Source organism: Oncorhynchus nerka, linkage group LG24 (genome assembly GCF_034236695.1).
Source record: "Oncorhynchus nerka isolate Pitt River linkage group LG24, Oner_Uvic_2.0, whole genome shotgun sequence".
Classification (NCBI taxonomy): Eukaryota; Metazoa; Chordata; class Actinopteri; order Salmoniformes; family Salmonidae; genus Oncorhynchus; species Oncorhynchus nerka.
The window spans coordinates 71,359,602-71,375,472 of record NC_088419.1 but is presented as its reverse complement, the minus strand read 5'-3'; the positions used below and the strand labels follow the sequence as shown (position 1 = coordinate 71,375,472).

At 46.2% G+C, this 15,871-nt stretch overlaps 1 protein-coding gene and 1 pseudogene across 1 annotated transcript; one reads left to right on the top strand and one right to left on the bottom strand.

Moving 5' to 3' along the window:
• Positions 1–227: 227 nt before the first annotated feature.
• Positions 228–7,210, bottom strand: LOC115108755 (capping protein inhibiting regulator of actin dynamics-like). Its single transcript, XM_065009129.1, has 8 exons — positions 7,043–7,210; positions 6,310–6,442; positions 5,974–6,129; positions 5,602–5,844; positions 2,820–5,478; positions 2,451–2,644; positions 2,154–2,313; positions 228–1,949 (listed from the first exon to the last, which is right to left on the bottom strand). Exons 2-8 carry the CDS (start codon positions 6,349–6,351, stop codon positions 1,789–1,791), a joined length of 3,615 nt encoding a protein of 1,204 aa, XP_064865201.1. The 5' UTR covers positions 6,352–6,442; positions 7,043–7,210; the 3' UTR covers positions 228–1,788.
• A 3,377-nt stretch (positions 7,211–10,587) lies between these two features.
• Positions 10,588–15,871, top strand: part of LOC115108754 (carbohydrate sulfotransferase 14-like) — a 30,861-nt pseudogene continuing 25,577 nt past the window's right edge.

Below are 15,871 nucleotides of genomic sequence, written 5' to 3'. Positions count from 1 at the left end.
CTACGTCTTTTAGGAACGCCCCGAAATACTTTAAAGTATTACTTAACCTCTTGAAGCTATGGGGGCGCTATTTCATTATTGGATAAATGAGCTCGAATAGTTTCCTGAGATGACATGTATGACATCATGTATTTTTGTACTATGTTATAATATTTAAAAGTAATATAGGAAACAAATGCAAACTATTGATACTAATTTGGAGGAGAAATATGACTTGAGGCTTTGAGTTCAGACATCAGTATTTAATTTATAATTCATAACATTTGCATCACTTTAAAGATGTTCTCATGAATACCTTTTTTAAGTGGGACAAAAAAGTGCAATTATTACCCCAATTATTTTTACATACACCACTTTGTATACTACACTATTGCACACGACCAAATGTAAAAAAAATAATACAAATAAATGACAAAGTGACTGACTGAGCCTTGCAGGCTTTTTTCTGACCAATGTCCTGGTAAAACCGCCTCTAACATACATCCATACTTACATCCATACATACAGATCATTACATTGAGTAGTGAGAGGAAAATAATGATGGAAGAAATATCCATACGCTGTCAGTCACCAACAGACAGCCCAGCAGAGGTTCTTACAGCAGGGCTGATTGGTTCAAATCACATTGAGGTAAATTAAGAGGATGTGATAGAGTTTAACTTGTCCAATGATGGGATTCAGAGAATGTGACTTTCCAAATGCTGGAGGACCATGTAAAGGCCTTATGGATCATCACATTAGCAGTGACTTGAGCACATGGGATGTTAGAGCAGGCAGGTAGTCTCTTTCCATAGCAAAGCAAAATCCATGACACATTAGAATGGTGAGAATACTGTGCAATTCAACCACTTGAACCTTGGTCTTTAGTGCTGTGTTTCAGTGAAGTCGACATTTGATTCTGACAGATTTTAGTGTTATTTTACAAACTGCGGTGATTTTCAAACAACTTTGTTAAGGGATTTTTTTTTCTTTTTTTCCCCTGCAATATAGTATCTTAGACAGCTGTCACAGTCATCACGGGCACAGTGAGAATAGTTATACTAAGTACTGCTTTTGAATACAAGTTTTTAAAAAAGAAGCTTTTGTACAACGCAGACAAGGCTCAGAGATTACAAATATATTGTTTCATCACTGTTAAAATCAGTGCTTGAAATAATACCCATGAGATAAGGTAACAGAAATATTGTGGTTCTAAGGGTGATACAACTGGGTGATCATCTGTCATGTTGGTTTATTGGTTACTGGTAGCCCTTAAGACACTGTTCCCAAAGTACCCTTGAATGAAGAATCTATATCCCTTTTCAGACCTGTGGGATTGATCTTTTCAATACATAAGCTTTTTTTCTTGTATTATGTTAAGTGCATGATCTATTTACAGCCGTGGTGCTTTGATTGGCTACTGTTGGGAAGTAAGGGTTGGGATTGGCTATTGCAAAGGCCAGCAGTGGCCATGATTGGCTACAGTAGGATCTTTTGACTTGTTGGAAGATATTATATAGTTGATAACATACAGCCAGGTAATCTTAAACTTTGTGTTTTCAGGTGTTTGTATAAGTGCATGCTTGTACTGAGTGTTCGTGTTTGTAAATGTGTGACTGTGTTTATATTATGAATGTGAAACACACTTTTAATCATACAAGTACATGGTTATGGTGAAATAGGGGGAGGCTTGGGTTGAGGTTAGAGTGCAGGGGCAGAGAGGAGAGGTCGGGAGGGTTTGGGACAGGGGTCATAGTTCATGGGCAGTGTGTGTACAGTACTGATGCAGTGTAGAGGTTAGAGAGGAGGTTATTTGATGATCTGAGGGCAGTCACTCCAGGCCTTGGCCTTGCGCTTGGCCAGAGCTAACCAGGCCGGCTCAGTGGACACCTGGGGAGAGTCAGTGGACGGGAAGCGCTTGGTCACCTCCTTCACTGCAGGGGGCGATGGTGTGGAGTCTGCAATCTCAACTGTAACACAAGACCCAGAGAGAAAGGGTTATAATGCATGCTGAGGACACCATAAAAGTGTATAACCCAGTTTGATAACAGATTTGTTTGATTATGATGATCCAGATGTAATAGAATCATGTTTCATATGTGAGATATCCTAACTGTCTGATCTGATCTTGGGAAAGTGTGATGACAAACAGTTGTGAATATGAAAGCTCTTACCTGTGACTGTGCTGGGCAGAGTGTTGGCTTTCTTCAGGTGGTCCCGGCGCTCAAAGCAGCCCAGGAGGGTGTCTGGTCTCTTGGCCTCTTCCGGTGTCTGTGATTTGGGAGGGCTGGTGTTTCCACTCCCCTTACCCTCTGAAGGACTAACCAACACACACTGTGAAACACATGTACCTTTTAGCGGACTGTCCCAGTCTCTCCTACTGCCCTGAATGCATTTCTCTCTCTGCATAAGCATAATCATAATGGAATGAAGGTAAGGACAGTAATGTGTGTTAAAGTGCAGTATCATACGCTGTCTTTGTCCTTGGCCTGTTTCTCAGGCAGTTTGGCCTCTCTATTGCTGCGGCGCTCGTCTCGGCTCTGCTGGTGCTCTTTGAAGCCCTTTTGTTTCTGCAGCGCCAGAGTGATCCACGGAGGGCCCGCCTCCTTGTCCTGGACCCGTACGCTGTCTAACGAGTGCCTGCTCTGCAGCGATGGCTTCCCCTCTGTAAGTGGTGAGATGAGACAACCATCATACTTGACATCATACACACAAAATCACTCAAGTAATTAAAATGCAGGTGTGACATCCCTACTCGCTTAAAAAAAAACAATCCATAAAATCTCTGTCATGGAGATTGGAGCACTAGCAGTACATGCGCTTCCCAAGATGACACTAACCTTTCCTGATGAGCTCCGTTTTCCTGTCAGCCTTCTCCCTCCAGGGCATACTGATGGAGGGGAAGAAGGACCTCTTCTCCTTGGGCTCCTCCTCCCTCTGACCCCCCTGTCCCTGGCCGTTCCTGTGGAGCTGGGCCACAGCTGAGGTTTCTTCCCTCCTCTCATCTCGCTCCTCATGGCCAGCTGAATCAGCCCCCACCCTCGTCCTCTGGACCACTGCATCGCTTGAACCCCCTCTGCCCACCTTGAGGAGTGGAGAGGGGGGAGGGGTGGCAGGTTTAGGTGATGTGCTCGGTCTTTGGTAGAGTGAGGGTTTGGAAGGCTTCTCCTCCTCGCTGTGCATGGAAGGGGTGGGAGACTTGCCTGCCTTGGCCCGGGGCTTTGGAAGAGATACAACCATATGTCCAGGCTTTACCCCGGGAATGCTCTCTCTGAATGGAGACGCAGGGCTGGATCTATCAGAGAAAACTGAGGTGTCAGAGTCAGGGTCAATGGGGGTCAGAGGTGAGGGGACACCGTTGAAGCTGTCACCGGCGCTATACCTCTTCTTCCTCTTATCTGTCGACTGATCACTGTGGAAGCGGAGGGAGTAGTTGGTCCTCCTCAGCTTGATCCCAAACGGAGAGGGCTGGCCCTGCTCCCTCCCTTCCTCCCGGCCGTCAGAGTCCTCTGATTCTCCTCCCAGGCTCACAGCGTCTGTCACTGACCCCTCAGGTCTGGGGGACCACTGGGAAGACCTGGGGACTATGAACGATGGGAGGTCTTTGGCAAACATGCACTCCCCTTTTCCGTCTGCGATCCGGACGGTCTTACCATCCCTGCTCTGGGCTTTGCTGCCTGGGGCTGGTGAGGCTGCAGAGGGAACAGAGGTGCTGGAGGAGGTGTTGGAGAGAGCAGAGGCTGGGCTTCCTCCTTCCTTCTCTTCCGGATTCAACACCTCAGAGTTCCTGCTGGAGTCGGCAAACTTCTTCCTGGCCGGAGTGATGGAGAACTTGGCGCTGGCGGACATGGTCTTCCTGAGGTTGGTATGGGGGAACGGACTCTGGTCCTCACTGCTGGGTCGGCTTTGGCTATGGGGGTCTGGGTATTCCTCATACTTCCCCTCCTCTGCCCCCTTAAATATCTTGCAGCGGATACTGGCCCACTCTGCAAGAACGGCTGCACTGGACTGGTCTGTGGGCTCACTGAGGGATTTGGTTTTTCCAGACTTACGTACTGGTGGGGTCTTGCTCTTGGTTGGTGGTGGGGTTCCCATGGCAGCTTTCTTTTCATCTGCCAGACCCAGGAGAGACTTACAAGCAATTTCGTTGATATGGTCCAGGTTGACAGCAGTCCCACATAGCTGGGCACCTGTCACCGGGATGGCTGTGTGGCGGACATACTGAGAGGACAGGAGGGTGGGGGAGTCAGCTCCTCCAAGCGATGAGGCCTTGGCTCTCTCTCTGTGTTCAGTCACAGCGCTCCCCTGCTGACTGGAGGCCGGTATAACAGGCGTTAGGTTGACCTTCTGGAACAGGATCTGCTTCTCCCCAGAGGACCCTTTGATGGTGAACGGCTTCTGTCTCTTCTCCATCTCTCTCCAGCGCAGCTCCTCAGCCCTCCTCTTCCTCTCAGGGTCCGAGCTGCTCGCAGCCGCTTCTGCACACAGCCTCTTCTCCTCCTCCTCCTCCTCATTTTTCTTCCTCTCCTCCTCTGCAAGCAGTTTTCTCTTTTTCTTCACCTGCTTTGTCATTCTCTCCTCCTCTTCTGCCTCTTTTAGTCTCTTTTCCTCATCTACACGAAGACGCTCTGCCTCCAGTTCACACTGCTTCCTCTCCTCTTCTTCTTTCCTACTCCTTTCCTCTTCCTCTTTCTCCTCTTCCTCCAATGTCCTCTCCTTCTCCTCTCGTTGCATAAGCTCCAAATCCTCTCTCATCCTTCTTTCTTCTTCTTTCTCTATCCTTTCTTCTTCTTTCATCCTCCTCTCCATCTCCGCTCTCTGCCTCCTCTCCTCTTCTTCTTTCATCCTCCTCTCCATCTCCTCTCTCTGCCTCCTCTCCTCTTCTTCTTTCATCCTCCTCTCCATCTCCTCTCTCTGCCTCCTCTCCTCTTCTTCTTTCATCCTCCTCTCCATCTCCTCTCTCTGCCTCCTCTCCTCTTCTTCTTTCATCCTCCTCTCCATCTCCTCTCTCTGCCTCCTCTCTTCTTCTTCTTTCATCCTCCTCTCCATCTCCTCTCTCTGCCTCCTCTCCTCTTCTTCTTTCATCCTCCTCTCCATCTCCTCTCTCTGCCTCCTCTCTTCTTCTTCTTTCATCCTCCTCTCCATCTCCTCTCTCTGCCTCCTCTCCTCTTCTTCTTTCATCCTCCTCTCCATCTCCTCTCTCTGCCTCCTTTCCTCCTCCTTTTTAAGTATACGTCCCTCCTCTTGTTCGCAACATCGCTCCTCCTCTAACTCACACAGCCGCCACTCCTCTGCTTTCTTCTTCCTATCTTCCTCTTCCTCTCTGTGCCTCTGTTCCGCCAGTTCTCTCTTTCTCCTGGACTCCCATCTCTCCTCCTCCTGCAGTTTCTGCTTCTTGGTTTTCTCTGGGGGTGTCTCCTCCTCAGCGTTCCTGTATTGGCTGTCTGCTGCATCTTTCTCCTCCTGCTGTATGCCAGGGATATCCACCTCTTGCAGATCCTGGAAAAAAATATGTATTTTGATTTCTATTTCTCACTATATTCAGTCTACATGACAATTCTATGTATGCACATTCAAACCAAAGAAAGACCACCAACTGTAAGGACCATGACCCCCTCTCACCTGTGTATACCGGTGGTGCTTGCGGGAGATCCTCTGGTTTTTGGGTTTGACAGACAGCTTATGCTTGGCAGCGGTGTTGTCCAGCCGAGGGACAGACTGTGAGACTTCATCCAGGTCGATGGACTCAATGGTGCCGATGGCTGGAAGAACTTGTTTGGACCTGGAAGATTTCACTGGAGTGCTGGGGGCTTCAGCCTGGGGAGCTCCATGGCTCTCACCGGCCTCTTGGTCCTGACTGGCCCCCTGGTTGTCATGGAAACATAAAATTTTCATTCTCTTCCTATATTTCCAACAAACATTCTTTTAGTTAATACGGTATCATTATAAGCTAACAGTGAACCAAACATTATGCAATTAATGATCTGCTATTACCTTTGGCTCTGTGTCCACTGGCTCAGCCTCCACTTGGGCTAAGACCCTCAGAGGGCTATTGGGCACCTCCTCTTCATCCGAGCTGCCCTCGTCTCCCTCACTCTTCCTCAGAGAGGGGTGCTTCTGGCCAAACTTGATATTCTGTGCTATCTGCCGCTGCATTTTCCACACACACACACACACACACACACACACACACACACAGTTAACATTGAAGACAGCAGTAACGTTAAAGTGTCTGTTATCTGGGAGCAACAGTTGACTTTTGAGTACATGGTAATTAGAGTCATCAACCAAGACTGTGAACATACATCTGAATGTGTGTTTAAGGCCCACCTGCAAGTTCCTGACTTTATCGGAGACGTTTTCCTGGGACATGGTTTGTTCTGGGCTGAGCTCCTGTACTGCTTCTTCTGGGATAAACACACTGTCGTGGGAGAGGGCTTGAGACCCAATGGAGTTCAGCTCCCTGCAAAGACATAACGGGAGCTACAGTTATAGCATGCTATTACAGTCAGTCACTCATTCATTCCTGACAAGATGTAGTATCCCTGAGCAAATTAATTTGCACAAACAGAAACCATTTCACACACTCTAAACTCCACCAATTAAAATCTAAAAGTCAGTCAAGCAGTTTATAGACCACATTTCAACTGAACTGCACCCCTTTCTCACCAGACTGAGATTTAGTCGAATCTGTTGACTCGAAAATAGATAACATTGCATGCCAAACAAGAAGCCACATGATAATATATGTGGGATCCACGTTGGGTCTTAGCGGAAATAGTATTAGAGGCTTTCTCTGTGGTCTGGGTGTGGCTTACTGGAAGGGATTAAAGACAATGTGCTCAAGTCCATGCAGTCTAAGTTATTGATAAGACCTGTGTTCAGAGCTTGTTTCAGTTTGAGGTGGGGACCTGTACAAGCAATAGGGGGAAAACGGCAATGTAGACCAACTCAACTGCATTGCATGTCCTCATGACAACATTATGAACAGTGTATAAATGCAACCTGGACTACTGGAGTATTTCTCATAATATCAAACAGAATGCATGGATGTCCTGTTTACCTCAGATGTTGATTGGTCTCCTCATCATCTGAGATGACTCCGTTAGACACTTCCCCTGTGGAGAAGCTAGCCTTCAGCTCTGCTGTATTGAAGACCTGCTCTGCTGCCTTCTTCTTCCTCTTCCCAAACAGGCGTCTGAACGGCTGGAATTTGCCCTGTCGTCGCCTCTCTGCAGGCAGAAAGAGAAATGATAACCAAAGCTACACACTATCACCTTATCGCTCTTTATTATCACATCCGTGGTGGACTGTATAATTACATCTAAATGAGTGGCCTGTAGTGTGAGTGTGTGTATCTACACAAAATAACTCCACAGCAGATGAGGTGAAGAGAAAACCTTGGATCGGTTGATAATACTTACCTTGAATAACAGAATGTGCTAAATAAAGTAGGAATAGTCATAAGGACATGGAGGAAAACCAACATTCGAATCATAAAAAGGCGGAATCATTCTGACCTGAGTGGACCATTGGAAGTCATTCAGGAAATCACTCACTCATTGAACGACTGTCTCTCTTTCTCATATGCAAACATACATTTGTTTCACTTGAACAGATACTCAAGGCTACACAGATACTCTTATCCAAAGCAATTTTAGACAGTTCAATACTGTTCATGTTATCTACGCACCATGGTGTGCTGTGGACCTTTGAGGCTCCAGGTAGTCTAATTCCACATAGATGTGATTTATCACTGACGTTTGCACATGCTCCTTCATCACATAAATACTCTTCTATCGTGGCTTGTGCCAAATTGATTCCTAAATTGTCCCCAAGGAGACTTATTATACCAACTTCACTAAACCAACAGCTGGGTCGCTTGGAGTAGAGTATTCACCACCACAATTACTCATTACAAAATCCACCTTGAAAATCCCAGCTATGTAATCGCATAACCCGAAGTTTACTACAAACACAGAAACAATGGCGGTGAAGCTCATCATGACTGTCCTGTCTCTTGTGACCTTGTCAGATGGTGTTTCATCTGAGCAGCAACTTAGCTGACCAACAGATCTCTTATTAAAGTGTAGGGAGCTCCCAATGTCAACAGTAAGGTTATTATATTTTTGTGTTTTTATTTCCATCCGTTTTTTTTTTTTTTTTCCCCAAATCAGTTTAGTTTCAGTGAGTTTTCAGACCTGATTTTCTAGTTTTTATTTAGTTTAACTTCGTTTTTATATTATTTAGTTTCAGTTTTAGGTTTAGTGTTAGGGACAGAAAGCATGAGTGGGAGCCTAGGAGGCATTTGGGTTATATTGTTTTTTGTTTGTTTTTGGGTTGTTACTTTATGCAACTGCACGTAAGGTCAAAGACAGAAGAGAAAGCGAGACATCTCACTGACACATTGTTTTCTGGTCGGGCAGGTATGGCGACTAGGGAGAGTACACAAAGTAGACCAGAGCCAGCTGTTTCCTCTCTCCTGTGAGCATGTCAGATACTATGGAGGAACTGTGTGTCATGCCCTGATCTGTTTCACCTGTCCTTGTGATTGTCTCCACCCCCTCCAGGTGTCGCCTGTGTTTCCTGTCTCTCTGTGCCAGTTCATCTTGTATGTTAGTCAAGTCAACCAGCATGTTTTTCCCATACTCCTTTTGCTCTTCTCTTTTTGATAGTCGTCCTGGTTTTGACCTCTGCCTGACTCTGGACTCTGAACTGGTTTTGACCCTTTTGCCTGTCCATGACCATTCTCTTGTTATTCTCTTAATCCTATTGGATTAAGAAATATTCTAAGACTCCAACCATCTGCCTCCTGTGTCTGCATCTGGGTCTCGCTTTGTGTCATGATAGTACGAACTGGCCATGACAGACCCAGCAGACTTGGACCAGCTCCGCCTAGCTGTCTCCCTGCAGGGAGCCACCATTGGGAGACATCAGGAGTTGCTATAGGGCCTTTTGGAAGGGCTCAGTTCCTTGATGGAACGCCACAACCATGGTTTAAAGGCTATTTTGGAGCAAACCAGGGAGTTAGCTCAGAGACTGTCTGCCACCTCTGAAAAAAAAACAATCACCCATTAATTTTTCCCCCTTTAGGTGGTGAGTTTGTACAGCCTATCCCGACTCCCCGTCAACCCTGCTTACCACCTCCAGAGCGATATTCGGGAAATCCTGGTACCTGCCGGGGTTTTCGTTCTCAGTGCTCGCTTATTTTTTGAGCTACAGCCATCTTCGTTTTCTTCAGACCAATCGAAGATAGCGTATATAATTATGCTAATGTCGGGAAGGGCGCTCTCCTGGGCTCCGGCAGTTTGGGAACAAGTATCTGTCATTTGGAGGAATTCATGGCAGAGGTGAGAAGTTTTTGAGTCTCCGGTACCCGGGAGAAAGGAGGCCAGCAAACTGCTTGACTTACGTCAAAACTCCCGTAGTGTGGCAGACCAAGCAGTGGATTTTCGCACGTTGGCCGCCGAGAGTGCCTGGAATCTGGAGTCTCTTTTCGATACTTTTCTGCACGGATTATTTGAGGAGATAAGGGATGAGTTAGCTGCTCGGGAACTGCCGGTGGACCTCGCCTCTCTTATGGTTAAGGGAACTCAAGAGTGAGAGGAGGTCTGGTCTCTGGCACACTCGTGCACCTGATATGACGTGTTCACCTTTGGAATCTGGAAGTTTCCGAAGGCAGCTTTTCCGAGAGGAGTCGAGGTCACCCGAGCTCTCTCGTGAATCTACGACAGGTGAGTTGGATACTCCTGACTGGGAGTTCCCTAATTCCCATCACCTGCACACTCCTTTTTGCTCTTGTGCTGTGGGGAGACCAATCTAAGTCTCTCTGGGTGCTCATTGACTCTGGGGCTGATAAATGACTTATGGATGCCACGATAGCTTCGGAGCTTGTTATTCCGACTCAGCCTCTCTCTGTGCCCATGGTTGCTAGGGCACTGGACGGTCGCTCTATAGGGTAAGTCACCCATAATAGTGTGCCCGTTCAATTACGGGTTTCTGGTAACCACAGTGAGACAATACAGTTCCTCCTCATTGCATCTCCCATGTTCCGGTTGTTTTAGGATTATCCTGGCTCCAACAGCACAATCCTGTGATTGACTGGACCACAAGCTCCATCCTGGGTTGGAGCACATTTTGCCATTGTCACTGCCTTCAAGCAGCACAGCCTTCCCATAGTCGTCTTCCTCAGGAGGTTAACAAGACGGTGGATGTCTTTGTTATCCCCACGGAATACCATGACCTCCTGGAAGTGTTTAGCAAGGCACGTGCTACTTCCCTTCCCCCGCACCGTCCTTATGATTGTGCCATTGATCTTCTCCCAGGCACTACACCACCTCGGGGTTGGTTGTACTCTCTGTCCGAACCAGAGACCATTGCTATGGAGGAGTACATAGTCTCTGGCCACTGGGGCCATCCGTCCTTCTACATCTCCTGCCGGCGCAGGGTTTTTCTTTGTAGAGAAGAAAGACAAGACCCTGCGCCCGTGCATTGACTACCGGGGGCTTAATGATATCACTGTCAAAAATCGTTACCCCCTACCGCTCCTCTCGTCAGCGTTTGAACATCTTCAGGGAGCTACCATGTTTTCCAAGTTGGACCTTCGGAATGCTTACCAACTGGTTTGAATATGCGAGGGGGATGAGTGGAAAGACAGCCTTCAACACAGCCAGTGGCCACTATGAGTACCAGATCATGCCATTTGGACTCACCAATGCCCCCGCTGTCTTCCAGGCTTTGGTCAATGATGTGCTTCTGGACATGCTAAACTGGTTTGTGTTTGTCTACCTGGACGACATCCTGTTTTTTTCCCGATCTGCCCATCCTGGAAAACCAATTGTTCGTGAAAGCCGAGAAGTGTGAGTTCCACCTTTCTTCTATCCCCTTTCTGGGATATGTCATTGCTGAGGGCAATGTTCAGATGGATCCTGGAAAGGTGAAAGCAGTGGTGGATTGGCCTCAACCAACGTCCAGGGTGCAGCTGCAAAGGTTCCTTGGTTTTGCAAACTTCTACCGCCGTTTCATTCGTGATTACAGCACCCTGGCGGGCCCCCCTGTCGGCACTCACCTCCCCCAAGGTACTGTTCAAATGGTCTCCAGCTGTCGACAAAGCCTTTGTGGAACTGAAGCATCGGTTCACAACAGCGCCCATCCTCATCCATCCGGACCCCTCGCATCAATTTGTGTTGGAAGTGGATGCTTCGGATGTTGGAGTGGGGACCAGCCTGTCCCAGCGATCTGTCCAGGACCAGAAGCTTCATCCCTGTGCCTTCCTGTCCCATCGTCTCAATCTTGTTGAGAGGAACTATGATGTTGGCAACCGAGAACTCCTGGCGGTGAAGATGGCGTTGGAGTGGAGGCACTGGCTGGTAGGAGCAGAACAGCCATTCCTGGTCTGTACCAACCATAAAAACTTGGAATATCTCCGTTCAGCCAAGCGCCTTAACTCAAGGCAGGTCCGGTGGGCCCTCCTGTTAACCAGATTCAACTTTACCATTTCCTACCGTCCTGGGTCTAAAAATGTGAAGGCTGATGCTCTCTCCCGCCTATACAGTTCATCTGCCACACCCTCGATTTCTAAAACCATTCTCCCTACCTCATGCCTTGCTGCCACTGTGGATTGGAGTATTGAGAACCTGGTTTGCGAGACGCAACGCTCCCAACCTGGACCTGAAGGGGGCTCGGCTAACCAGCTGTTTGTCCCTAACCCATTCCGGTCCCGGGTCCTGGAATGGGCTCATTGCTCCAGGCTGACCTGTCACCCAGGGTCCCATCGTACACTAGCCATCCTTCGACAACGTTTCTGCCCAGCTTATGGTGCAGCATGTCTTCCGGATCCATGGACTCCCGGTAGACATGGTCTTCGATTGCTGCCCACCGCTGTCGACGTACCTGGAGAAGAGCCAGGGTGGCTATTCTCAAGACCAACTCTAGGTATCGTCGTCAAGAGGACCGTTGCCGAACCCCAGCTCCCAGCTACCGCAATGGGCAGAGGGTATGGCTTTCCACTCGGGATCTGCCCCTTCGGGTAGAGTCCTGCAAGCGGTCTCCACAGTTCATTGGTCCTTTTTCCATCTCCAGAGTCCTGAGTTCCACCGCTGTCCGTCTTGTGTCTAGGATTAAGCCTGTGTCTCACTGTCATTTGTCTGCTGTCTCCAGGCCCATCCTTCTATCGGTGGCCGACCAGCGTATACGATGAGACACTACCTGAAGGTTCGACCATGGGGCAGGGGTTTCCAGTACCTGGTTGACTGGGAGGGTTATGGCCCGGAGGAGAGGTGCTCATTGCCGATTTCCACCGACGTCGGCCAGGTATGCGCCGAGGTAGGGGGGATGGGGGATGGGGGGGGGGGGGGGTACTGTCACACCCTGATCTGTTTCTCCTATCTTTGTGATTGTCTCCACCCCCTCCAGGTGTCGCTTATACTCCCCTGTGTATTTATCCCTGTGTTTCCTGTCTCTCTGTGCCAGTTCATCTTGTATGTTAGTCAAGTCAACCAGCATGTTTTTCACGTTCTCTTTTTGATAGTCATCCTGGTTTTGACCTCTGCCTGACTCTGGACTCTGAACTGGTTTTGACCCTTTTGCCTGTCCACGACCATTCTCTTGCCTTACCCTATTGGATTATTTAATATTGTAAGACCCCAACCATCTGCCTCCTGTGTCTGCATCTGGGTCTCGCCTTGTGTCATGATATCATGAGCTCATGCGGGAAAGCATGCTCACGCGAGAGAGGGAACGCCCACTTACACAGACGGAACCTTAAAAAACATTTAAATGGTAAATGGCCTGAGTAAACTATCTTATTTATCCACCATCTTTGATAAGGTGATGGGTCAAGTCATAGGTTAGGTTAGCCCTTCTCATGACGCCAATGCTATATTGGAGTAATTCCACATCCCATTTGATTAGCTGAGGTGATTTTCTCAAGTGTGAAACAATTGATCCTGGATTGCTATACGGTTTTGGAAACCCTGAACGCTCAACTTAATTATAATCCAAAACAAATTTACACTTGCTGTTTTAGCACAGATTTTTTTTTTGTGTTACACAGTTTTGAATTAACAGTTTTTTTTGTTCCCTCCCGAGTTTCCATTAGCTCAGGAAGTGCAACACAAAACACCTCTGTGGGAATCTGTGTTAAAATGGTGCACAGTAAGTGTATCTTTGTATTTGTAAAATTATTTTGGTGATATGATTATTTTTTTCTAAAACTGCATTGCACACAGTGATTAACGGTTAGACAGTGTCGGGACTGTTGTACACATTGGCCCTGCTGTGGTGGTCAGTTCAAATGAAAACCATATGGCTGTGTAGCTTTGCGTAAGTTGGGTTCTCGAGGGCTAAGGTTAGGTTACTTGGATTTAAAAGGAATAGCGCGCCAATATGGTGGAAGGATTTAAAAAAAACTTAAGTAGTACATGTAAGAAGAATCAAGTTAACTAGACATTTTTCCGTGATAGCTAGTGATAGTGATGCACACGCTAGGACTATTTAAAACATGGCTATATACTAGCAGCATTTACCCTCCAGATTCAGTAGCTTGAAACCCCATTAGATTTTTGCCCAAAGTTGAGAAAAAACTCAAACTGAACATAATTCATTAGAGTTATTATTTTAGTTTGTTTTGGAGTCAAAGATAATATTATGATTTGTTTTCGTTTACTATAATAACCTTGGTTCACAGAGCATTTCAGAGCTGCCATGTTGTAGAATGCTAGCACTCCAGGTAGCCCACAAACAAAACAAACCAATATATCTACAGAATCCTCTGTAATAATATAGAGTAAAGCTCCACCACACAGGAAATTATATTAAGATGAATTTCCTGTTTATCTGAGAACAAAATGCGGTTCCCTGAGTAAAGAAGTTTATCTCTGGAAATGACAATGACAATGTGCACAAGGAGACATCAGTGTCCATATAGTTTCTATTCTCTACAAATTCATTTGAAAACCACACCCAGAGATATTAACCTTATATTGCACAAATATTACTGCTATTTTAGTTACAGCTCTTATGAAGGAAGCTTGCTGTTAGTTTATCTACAAGGTGGTTGCTTACTGCTACTATAGCATAATGATTACATTACAAGAGCAAAATATAATTTTGTTAGTATTGGCTATGTGATTGATTGACCAATAACCAGGTGTGAAATATTGTATCAGTAAATTACTGTCAAAAACATAAATCATAGCTACCTGCTACACAACCCTGGCCGATGCAACCCCCTTCACTAGCAGACACTGACAGGGCATTATTTCAGTTGGTAGTGATTGAGTCTTGACAACCAAGCAGTTTCCATGCCACGGAGCTGAACTGGAGATAAGAGGACCTTTGCTTCCTATCTTTATTTCCTCATTATCTTTCCTTGCCAGTCAGTTATACACTCCCAGTCATATAAGATACACATTTCCGTGTCTAAAATAAAACGTCTGACAGTTGTCTCTCAGGGATCTCCTGACTGCTGTTGAAATGATGGGGAAATCAGTGTAGATATGCTATTCATAGATATTATATTGTTACTGTATCTCAAGAGTGGAAGGAGCAGTGCTTGACTTGGGCAGGAGCTCACTGGCGCTGAGTACACCTCAAATGTTCTACTGCTTGACCTCCTGTTCCTCTTCTAGAATTTTAGCTAAAAAGTATTGCGGAGCTCCTGCACCTAAATATAAGCAGTACCGGTACCCAAAATGAGTACCAGCCCCTATTTCCATCTAAGTCAAGAACTGGGAAGGAGGTTATCACTTCTCCCACGAAAATGCTTTTCTATCCTCACTGAGTGTCCTAGTTGAAAACTACACTGCTCAAAAAAATAAAGAGAACACTAAAATAACACATCCTAGATCTGAATGAATGAAATATTCTTATTAAATACTTTTTTCTTTACATAATTGAATGTGCTGACAACAAAATCACACAAAAATGATCAATGGAAATCAAATGTATCAACCCATGGAGGTCTGGATTTGGAGTCACACTCAAAATTAAAGTGGAAAACCACACAACAGGCTGATCCAACTAGGCTTGATTACCAACAACGACGAGACGGCCTACAGGGAGGAGGTGAGGGCCCTCGGAGTGTGGTGTCAGGAAAATAACCTCACACTCAACGTCAACAAAACAAAGGAGAAGATTGTGGACTTCAGGAAACAGCAGAGGGAGCACCCCCCTATCCACATCGCCGGGACAGTAGTGGAGAGGGTAGTAAAGTTTTAAGTTCCTCAGCGTACACATCATGAACAAACTGAATTGGTCCACCCACACAGACAGCGTTGTGAAGGACACATACACCACCCGATGTCACAGGAAGGCAATAAAGATCATCAAGGACAACAACCACCCGAGCCACTGCCTGTTCACCCCGCTATCATCCAGAAGGCGAGGTCAGTACAGGTGCATCGAAACAGGGACCGAGAGACTGAAAAACAGCTTCTATCTCAAGGCCATCAGACTATTAAACAGCCACCACTAACATTGAGTGGCTGCTGCCAACATACTGACTCAACTCCAGCCACTTTAATAATGGAAATTTATGTAAATTGATGTAAAAATGTATCACTAGCCACTTTAAACAATGCCACTTAATATAATGTTTACATACCCTACATTACTCATCTCATATGTATATACTGTACTCGATACCATCTACTGCATCTTGCTTATGCCGTTCTGTACCAACACTCATTCATATATCTTTATGTACATATTCTTTATCCCTTTACACTTGTGTGTGTAAGGTAGTAGTTGTGGAATTGTTAGGTTAGATTACTCGTTGGTTATTACTGCATTATCAGAACTAGAAGCACAAGCATTTCGCTACACTCGCATTAATATCTGCTAACCATGTGTATGTGACAAATAAAATTTGATTTGAAAATGGTCAAAGACC